Raw genomic sequence first — 10,686 nt, 5'->3', positions numbered from 1 at the left:
TTACTGCGTAAACAGATGTTGCTGGATCCCCTTCAGAATTTTTTAGTGACAGCGGATGTTTGACAGTGTCATAACTGCTGCTTGTTACGACCGTATGCCCCCCCCCAACTTGGTAAGCATGAGATCTTCTGTAAGAATAGTGAAAAGTTGACAGTAACTGGCCATTCAGTGGTGAATAGACTCGTAAAGAAATTTGACACAAGCAAAAAGCACTGGAAACCGGATGGTCTGTGAGACACGCCTCATGTACGGTTACGTATCAGTGAAAGCATATCGCGGATGAATTTCTTTTGATTGCTTGTGTTGTGGATCATTTCTCTCTAACGGAAAGTTTTGACGATTATATTAGGTAGAGCATTTGAATTCATTTTGTAAATACCAGCCTGCTAGTGCTCAGTGCTAGGAAGTTGAGAGTGTGAATTTGAAACCGAACAACAGGGTGTCGAGTCCCGCCTTTTCAACCTACCATGTCCCATTCATAACCGAACACACAGTGGACCGCTTCTTCAAGCCCGAACACGTCCGCTTTATAGTTGTTGCCTGTACATATACCTCGAGTCGCGGGAACAACTGTACGGTTATCTGACTACTCAACTTAGGCGGATTTCTGACAAAAGTCAGAGAATGCGATGAACCGAGTGGATGACACGAAGTTTACAAGGTGATTTCCTAAAGAACCGATATCCTCAGAGGATCGCTTTAATTAAATGTAATGATTCTGCTGTGTTTCCTATTTCCAAACTCAAAAATATGCGTGTCGTTGCATCAAATTCTGGCTACATTCGTCGGCTCATAGAAATTTGAAACTGAAAATTAATTTCTGTACAGTAATATGCACCATTTTACACGCTCTTGGATGCAGAGAATAAGGGGACCTGGCTGATATCACAACACACCGGTCTGAAGATGATTTGTTGTGTACAAATAAGGTTATAAGTGCACAGAGATGTTCCCAGGGCACCCGATTCTAGGCAGGCGAACGATGAGGTTCTCAACCAAAGGCTTGACCCGAAAACCTGACCGCAAGGCACAAATTATCAGTCAGAGACTACTTGGGTAGCCCATCTTTTGAGGGCAAACTGGCACAGCTGCTTCACTCCTCGAACTGGAGAGCCAACAGACTGTTTATCAGGCCTCCATCCGTTAAGTAGTCCAGTATGACACACCCCGTGAATGTCGAATTAACATTCCCCAGCACAGCTCAGCGGGTTACTGAGGTTGGTTAACGTTAAGATAGCGTCCAAGCTCTTCACGATGGATGTTTTCTGAGCGCCACTCTGTCCCCTTTTACCTGTTAACGCTTGCATGGACAGCTATGCGTCGGCAGTCCGGGTGTGACCTACTTACCTAAACGAGTTCCCTTTCAGCCCTGTGGCACGCAACAGCAGCAGCCTCTTTCGAATTTATAACCGTCTTCTAAAAGAATCACCTGGAATCTACCAGAAAAACATTAAACGCAAGAAAAACTACTCAACTTCCGTCGTTCATCACGTGCTTTCCAGCTTGAATGGAAACTGGCATGTTTGCGCTCTGTCCTGTTGCTGGTGACTGGTTTTGTATGTCTGAGATAAAAATCAACTGCTCCGTTATGCATTCTGAACAGTTCGACGTTAAAATATCAGGAGGAGATTTGCATCAGTTTCAGCCCAAAGAGAGTCAGCGTTTCGGGCCGGATAAATTATTACATACAAATGAGAGCTATTATCACCAGTTAATCTTGATTTAATTTCATAGGGAAAATGAGAACAATCCAACTTTGGGGATTCGGTCTAATTGATGTAATTCAAGAGGGGTAAAACGGTTATCTTCTGTCTGAAACTCTATAACTAGTGTCGTTCAAAATAGCCTGTGGAGAAAACCTTGTCTATCTGGAATATGCAGAAGACATCGTTTTTCGAAGAGGAGGAAAAGGTACAAGTATTCTTGGATGAACTGACCAAAGTCATCCCGTCCTTTAGTATGCACTTTCCACCCACAAAATGTAAAGTCCTGCTCGTGGACGTGCAGTCACTGAACACGCCAGTTACAATCCAGGGAGAGGTACTGGAAGTTCTGGAGCGTTTTGCATATCTTGGAAGTTGTGTTAGCTCTGACTGTAGTGTGACAGATGAGGTCAATACACGAATCTACAAGGCTAGGGTCGCATTTGCTAATTTGCGATACCTATGGCGTCACAGTAGTATATCCCTGGATCTCAAAGGACATGTGTATCAAGATACAGTATGAGCTGTTTTGTTGTATGGCTGTGTGACTATTCGAGCAACAGAAATGAGACGTTCTCTTGTGTCCGACAGTCGTTGTCTCAGAACCATAGCTCGCGTGGGTTGGAATCGGCGAATCCGTAATGAGGCAGTTAGAAGCGCGTTTTTGGTTGTGCAACGGGTACTTCCATTGAAGAATGTGTCCGGCACCAGAAGCTGCGTTGGTTGGGACATGTTTTGCGTATGCCGAACCATCGTTTGCCGAAGAGAGTGCTGTTTTCCATGCCTAATTCAGAGTGGCGTAAACAGAGAGGTGGCCAACCCTTGACTTGGCAGAGGAGTATGAAAGAGATCACGAAACGCTTGGGTGCTGCGCCTGGTTACAGACACTACAAGATATGGCTGCCAACCGATGTCAGTGGCATTCTTGCTGTCAGTTTCTATCCAGATTGTCTGAGTGAGTGTCTGGAGGTGTAGGCACCTCGGAATGATTGTGGTAAGCTAGCACTAATTCCCTCCCGGTCCACCTTTACTCTTATTTACAATAAGGCTTTCAAATAAGTCATGGTTGTACGGCAGTGAAGTATCGATGTCAAGCACTGATGTCATGCTGCCGACGATGATGACGATGATGTTCAAATGGAATAGGGAATGGCCGTTGTGCATATAGCAGGCTTGGTCGAAAATTATTGCGATTACTTGGTTTGGTTGATTCTCCCATCAGCACCATCTCCACGGATTTTGAAACGTTCTGCAAAACGCGTGCGGTCGGTCTTATCTACTGTTCAATGAAGAACAAGCTTCCTGACTTCCCCTAATTTTACAATTACAACTGAGCGGGATACATCCACAGGTATTCTATTCCAGTGGTACGTACAGGGTGGATGAGCATGATTTGATAGCGGGGATGTTAACCAGGTAGTATATTATAGAACTTTTAGAAAAATGATGATTGCATTTTCTGAACAGTTCTCGGGGAAAAATGCTTCCTTGTTTCACGCTTCTTATTTCGGCTAATGCATGTGTGTATGCACGTGTCTGTTTTGGCTGCCCTGGGCACTAATTTCTATTCTTTCCAGACAGGCCGTATGCGTTTCGCGAACTTGGGCTAAAAGCTAATGAAAGTTGGCAAACCGGAAAGACGTTACAAAATGGGGAGTAACTGTGACGTGATGGCTGGTTGGGAAACATCATAAACTCCTTTAATCAGGCTTACCGTAATGCTAAACCTGGCCAGACTCTGAATTTAACAGGAAAGCGATTCTGCTTGCGATCGGAATTGCAGACACACGTAGTCCATTATTAAAATACACCTAATTTCTCTTGGATTGGTCTTACTCAATACCAACAGTCGGGCTACTGTTGAACAGTGGCATTACCTCTGTAACTGACTGTTCTCCTCACAAGAAGTCTGCTGATCACCTATGGTATATTTACACCTTATCATTTGCTTTAATCATCTGCTTTCAAACAGGTTCCCGTTATTATTCAATTTCTGCAGCCTTTATACTCTCGTAACAAAACTGCGGTAATAGTGTGACGTTTCGACCTTCGCGAACAGGCCTATGCTCACCTTGATAAATCACTCGATCACATAGCCACTGGTCCCATATGCAACAACTAAATATGGTACCATCATCGTCACCCCTGAAACAATGTTATAATCACTGACGACCTCTCTCATGTGTTGTGACTAGAAGTCCCACTTATGAGGTAAACTGGGGTGGGTGCTTCAAGAGTTAGAATAAAACGTTTCAGTTTTAGATGATAAACTAGTAACTCCTCGTGCAGAAAAATGAAAGTGATGCAGCGGTCAGCAAACAGCCTCTGAACGAGTCAACACAAACCGCACGCGAATAACTTCCCCCGTATTAGCAGATGCAGTATTCTGTCCAATTTTAGGATTCAGCGGTCCGCAAATTCCATACGGGCACTTTATTTTTGACTACGCCGCTCAGAGGATGACAGACATTTCGCCACAGTTGGCGTAACAAACGTACTGAACCTCGGACTAACAATTCATCCAATAAAAACAGTTGACCTAATTGTGGAGTACTTTTGTATTACCTTGAACTGGATGACCCGAAATTTTGTGGAAACATTCGCCTCTTCACAGTTTATGCTGATCGTGATCCTTCCCCTCCTACTCCAGAGGTCCCAATTTTAGCCCTCCGTATAACCAGCGAAAAGTGCTGCTAACAACCATCAGTGAGCGTGAGATTCTATCACACTACATCCACACTTTGGTGTAATTTCACGGTTTAGTTTGTGGTGGTCGTTTGCTTGTTCGCTGAGCTGGACAATTTGATTGCAAACGTTTCATCACCAATCGAGGCACAACTACCAACCCACCGCTACTCACTATTACGCTCCCCAATAATGCAATGATGATGTCACCTCAACGACCACCATCTACGCTACCTGAGCTACCAACATTCTCCTCTATAGGTTTATTTTGTCTTCAGAACATTTATTTTACCAGTGTTTGGCGAGAAGTCATTAGTGTGCGTATGTATCTAAGACCATAACTGTTGTTTCCTTAAGCCGCAGACTAAACCTACTGGGAGACAACAGTGTATAAAAGGATAGTCACGGCAGTGAAATGTAAGTAAAAGATATACCGAGGTGATCATATGCACCACTTTATTAGAGAGTACGAGCGATGCAGTCCGTTTAAATTCCAGCAACGCACCCATTGCACGTGACCTATCTCGTCAATAACCACATATTTGATAAACGGTGAGCGATTTATGTCAGGCTTACCACATCCTACTGGGTAGCATGCACAAAAGTGAAGAAGAGGACCAGCAGCGTCTAATATGACAAAACACGTGAATGGAAAAGCGATTCGTTTTGGGTAGTTGCGAAATCCGCAAAACTTGCACCTGTTTCACTCTCGTCTGCGTAGGTTTTACAGCCGGGACCACGCCAAACGGAGAGGGCGTCGAGCACGATCATCGCGATTATTATAGCTCATCGACGGCATGTATCGATGACCATGCGGAAGATGTTCAAACGTGCTCACTCAGATGCATCCAATACATTCTTGTGAAGTCCCGCCACCATCAAGCGGGTATAGATATTAATTAGTTGGGTATCAGTGTGTTTACGATACTGATTAATCGCAGACATCAAAATGACAAAAATATTTGGAGGTTAGCATTTGCTGATGAAAGACAACAGTGAATCCCATATCAGCCACTTTCTTCATATGGGACCCACGTCTTTCCTTACACTGAAGCAGCTTTTTTAGGGCATTCTTCTATACAGGGAAGATAAAAACATGGCAAACAAGAGCCATCGAATTAGGATCAGACTGCTTCCTTAATCGCAAAAGAATAAGTAATTTCTGAAACGATGGATTCTCAGACGCACTGTTCGCCTTTTATTTACTTTTAATCGAAGGGCGTGAGCAATCATTTGCTTAAGTCAATAATGAAGTCAGAATATGAAGCATTCCTAATTTTGCAACAACAAAAAACTTTGCTCGCATAAATTTTGCGCTAATCGATAATTTCGTTTACGCATTGTGAGTGGCACACTATTAACCAACTGTTTTCCAAAACGGTCTCCTGTGAGAACTCAAGACCGAGGCGTGTATTGTGAATTCAAGCTGGTGAAAAAATGCTCTTGGAAGTCGCCAAACGTTCTCATTGAGCGACAAGGACGAACTCACTGCACGCAAGGAAGGAGCAAGTTCTGCATAACTTGAGTTAAACTTACGCACTGTCAGTGGTGATTTGGTATACTCTGATGATGGCTGCAGTGGGTGGCGTATAATGGAACAAAAATGTTTTCTGTTTTTTCATGTCAGCCAAAGCGACCGGGCTGTGAATAAGATTAGAAGAAACGGACGCTTGTGCTGTGGAAGCACAACAAGCTTGAGAAATGGTGGATTTATTCCCTGGCATTTGAGCCTTAGAGGAACACTAGTGATTGCACTTTTACTCTTACTTTGTATTTTGGTGGGCCGCTTGCTGCGGTCATTCTGAACCAAAAGCTCTTTCTTCAATCTGGGGGAGGCTGGTAGTGAAAATGAGCTTGTCTGTAGGCACCACTGTTGGTGAGATGGCTCAGTAGTTAGAGCGCAAATTTACTGACCGGGAAGTCCGCGGTTCGAACCCGACCTCTCTCTCTCGACTTCCTCTGTCTAATCTTGGGCAACTTGGCAGTATCCCAGCTATCGCGCTTCCTTTGGTTGGCACTGCAGGTAGGCACCTGAAAGAATGTTACACTTAAGCAATTATCTTACTTTATCACTGATGGTATTCATTTTCCAAACCATACATTGGTATTTTTATGTAAAAACCTACGGTATGGTGCGGACTGTGATTATTCAGCGGAATTCGCAAGCAGCAAGAGAATGTGGCTTAACACAGTAATAGCAGGCAACGAACTGCTTGGGCCATTCTTGCCTTTTTGTTTTCTATAAATCCCTTCTGGTATAACAATAATCTCACATACGCACCAGTAACTGTGTGTGGTCATTATTTCTGACACTGACTTCTGTTCTTCTGAGTCATTTTTGACTGTAGCAATATGTACTGCGGTCCTGCAGAATGCTGTGTGTGTGAGCTTCAGAGCCTGAGCTTCCCAGGAAAACTAGTTCTATCAAAAGTGACCTCTGTACAATTTTATCTGGATTAGTGGCTAGTGTGAATTTCCTGGAAAAACCATTTCTGAGTGGGTCTTCATAGCCTCCTAATGAATGTATTGGTCGTTCAAGGGAAAAACTCTTCACCAGATACTTTTTGTATAGAGATACCAAGATTGAAGTACACCTGACAACAGGGCAGTCATTACTGCTTTATTGACCTGGAGAAACCTGGACACCATGCAGACGATGCATTCAAGCACCTGATCGGTTTCACTTGCAGTGTACAGGTAAATTCTCTACAATAAATGGGCCGGCCGTCTTCAGGACACTGAATCTATCCGAAAAACGGACAGCGATGAGACGAAGGGGAGTCTAGTGCAAAACCACTGCCGCTGGTTTGGCTACTCCTGGTGAATGGCCGGAATTGAAATTTCTAATCGACTAGTCAACGGTTAACTGAATAGTGAAGTTTGGAAGCGGCCGAAATTCCGCTGTTTCTGCAGCCTGTGAAAAGTCGCGACTTTTGTTTTAGATCATAGAATGGTCTACCACTTTACAGTAGGACCCAGAGAACCATCGCGTACTCAGGTATTACAAGCTTCAGGACCTTAGCGCTAATGCAAATGAAGTAAGCCAGTTTAAATGCAGCTCAGCTGCTCTAGTTCGGCTGTAAACTAACAGATCCTAGAAACTGCCTTTTTGAGTCACCAGCGACTCATCGGTCGATCGGTTAAAAGCTAACAACTTGAACTTGAGAAATTTTTTTTGTTTTCTAATCACGCAGTACGACATCCTCGGGACAATAAACAACAATAATAACAAGCCTGTCATGACAACTCAATTTTCCTCGTTATTACTGAGACGGTGCGCCAACAGACGTCAACCCCCAAAAAAAATTTACGGTAATGTAACAGGGTGTGTAGTATTACGCTGGGCGATTACCACAACTCAGTGGTGGACAATTAGACATTGTCCGTACTCATTGTTATGTCATCATCTTCAAGCCGACCTGTGTTTTGCGACAGGCCTTTGCAAGTTCGTCCGCCAATCTTATTTCCTCGCAACGCGTCAGCTCCGCATAAACCGTCTTCGCCTACCAGAAAATGTGCACACATCCAACGGTCCATGAGCTGTTGCCCGACGAACCGTGTTTAGATGCTAGTCACTCATAATGAGCCACTGGCATGTCTACGCACCGTCTCTCTATAGCGACCAGTTTCGACGGAATCCGCAGAACGCACTTTGCGAATCGTACGAATCAAGTTTCCATCACTTTGGTAGCGACAGTGGGCACAGAGCTACGGCCGTGTTTCTTTCTACACTGTCCTTCCTAAAGGCAGTCCGTTCAACAATGACATGCAAACAAGATTTATTTATTAGCATGAGCCTAGGTGAGCTATGCCACTGGCTTATTTGATGGAGCAGCGAGGTCTACGTACCACTGATGCGTCAGTGGAGACTTCGTGACCCAGGCTAGGATAGCCCGTTGGTCCAGTGCCTGCCTTGTAGAACAAATTCCACAGCATTCTGGCCATTTTATTACGGAACACCATCCAGATTCGAACGAAATCCTTCAGTGATGTTAGAACTGCATGGTTTGCTACCGAGATGTTGCAGATTGTCTCCCAACAATATTATTATTTTTTCTTGGCGGAACACACTACTCACAAGGTGACTGGGTACTCTTCGACCTTATGGACAGTGTGATTCTTCAAGTAAAAACATCTCAAATACCGTATCCGAAATAGAGAATCAGCTGAGATTCAATTGAACCCTTTGAAACTGAATTTGTATGCAGATGAGTATTTCGTTAAATATTGGAAAATGTTGCCGATATTCAGTAACAAGTCGATGATTGCTGATAGATGTAGGACGCCTTATAGCTAGCTGAAGTTGGTTAACAGTAATACTATGAAAAATACAAAATCTAAAGCACAGGAGAAATGGACTTTTATCAACCTTTTATCAGCCCGTTAACCCAAAACATCAAATAGGTTTGTGCGCACGGTGAGATGCAATATGTGCCCGAATTGTCTGGGGGTCCCAAAGTCAGAGAAGAGATAACGCTGCGTTATATGCATGAGAATCCTATCACAATTCGAGATCACCGACAGTTGGTTGACACGAGCTCCTTATTGGATCAATTGATGATGGAACCGTTTCTTCCGGATAAACAATTCAGTGTGATGTCGCTAGACTCTTACCCAGTGAAATGTCCGTGTAGCGCAGAAAGCTGAATGACCGGATAACCCGAAAAGTGGAAAGAAAGTAGAGTACTGAAAGTTAGTTCATACCGTCCGTAATTATTGACGGGTAATTTAAAGTTTACATGCCTGCCTCTAGATGAGACATCATGGTAGTGACGTATGAACGTTTGCATGATAGGTACACTTCAATGAATCCAGATATCTCTCCCCCTCAACTCTTGTTTGAGGATTCAAGTGCGAGCACATATCATATCTTTGTTATTACGTGCTTTGTTCCCTAAGCATATTCTTCCTAACAGTGCACGCTAGTGAAAAAATCAATCACTATATGCACAGTTTTTTTTGCTCCAGCAGTCGAACTCAGGAACGACCCTCTTGACAGTACACGTGACCCACATCAGTGACTAGCTGGACGAAGCAGATGCCTCGTGTATTGCAGAAGGTCAAACCGTAAAAGATTTTAAATTCTGTCCACCTACAAAGCTACCTTTGCTCCTCCCATAAACAAAATTCTCTGAACGATTGTAAAATAAACCTGGCCGCCACATCAGTGAACCGCCAGACCTTGATCTCTCTAGATTCGTGTTGAGATAATTCATAAACATGGGCTAGTATAATATCTTAAGTAAGATTGTGGGCCTCGATCCGTCATTGGGGGCGTAGCGAGTAGTCTAGTCCCGCAAACATCTCTCGGTGTCAACAGTATGGCACCACACTGCTGCACACGAGTTGCCAGTAAGCGAGTATTGCAAAACAAAAAACTCCAAGCATTCTAAGGTCATATGTCGAATAAGTTGGACCTTGCTCAAAGTGTAAGCCGAATTCAAATGAGTGAGGTCAGCTTAGGACAACCTTTTAGGCGAATGATAATTATCACCAGTGCACACGGAACACAGACGAAGTTGGTTCAGGAGGAATGAATTATAATATCAATTGAGACCAGCGTGAACTTCTTCACCGACCGCTCCATGGTATGTGGAGGCCTTAACTGTACACCAGTGCTTGCATAATTAGACCCCCTGTAACGCAACATGGCTATGGTAGGTGTTAGAAGCCAATCGTTAGAGGTGTTGCTCACGCTGAGTTCACAACAGCCTACCTGTCAGCCACGACCGTATACGAGGTTTTCCCGCATCCCTCCAGTAATCGTAAACTTTCCCTACTGACGTGAGCATTAAGTTCAAGAAATCATCTAAGATGAACTTTGTTTATTAGAATTTATGACTCCAATTTTTTCGAACATTAACGAAATATGTCATTCATTGAATCAAGGTGCGCTTTCACCTTTGACAGCAAAGCTCTCTGTATCACCAAGAGATACCATACATGAATGCTGATCTCAAAATTTCACGTGAACCCGCCAGTTTATTGGACCATATTTTTACCCTACCTGGGTGAATGACCAAAGGTAGTAAGTGTAGACTTGCTTCAATAGGATATTTCGAATACCCATCCGCTAAAACCAAACTAACACTTTTATTTTGGTCACGTCAAATCTGTTGTAATAGAGGTTGAGTGGATGGTGAGCTTTGCTGTGCATCCCATCCAAGGTTAGGTTTTTTGGTATTCCTTTACTAGGGTCGCTTTTTAGGGTCTATTTAGGATCCCTTCCACCTTAGACTTTTGAAACTTCATTTCATTCTCACTGTATTCGGGCTTTTACGTTTGCGTTTAGCCACTG

General features: G+C 43.6%; 1 protein-coding gene across 1 annotated transcript; it reads right to left on the bottom strand.

The window, feature by feature from the left end:
* Positions 1-3,267: 3,267 nt before the first annotated feature.
* Positions 3,268-6,486, bottom strand: T265_00808 (hypothetical protein; the record flags this gene model as incomplete). Its single annotated transcript, XM_009164680.1, has 3 exons — positions 3,268-3,309; positions 6,303-6,419; positions 6,454-6,486. 3 exons carry the CDS (start codon positions 6,484-6,486, stop codon positions 3,268-3,270), a joined length of 192 nt encoding a protein of 63 aa, XP_009162944.1.
* Positions 6,487-10,686: the final 4,200 nt, after the last annotated feature.

The sequence above is a fragment of the Opisthorchis viverrini genome, assembly GCF_000715545.1.
Source record: "Opisthorchis viverrini unplaced genomic scaffold opera_v5_8, whole genome shotgun sequence".
In the NCBI taxonomy this organism is placed as follows: domain Eukaryota; kingdom Metazoa; phylum Platyhelminthes; class Trematoda; order Opisthorchiida; family Opisthorchiidae; genus Opisthorchis; species Opisthorchis viverrini.
The sequence above is the reverse complement of the archived record's forward strand: the minus strand, read 5'-3'. Positions and strand labels throughout refer to the sequence as shown.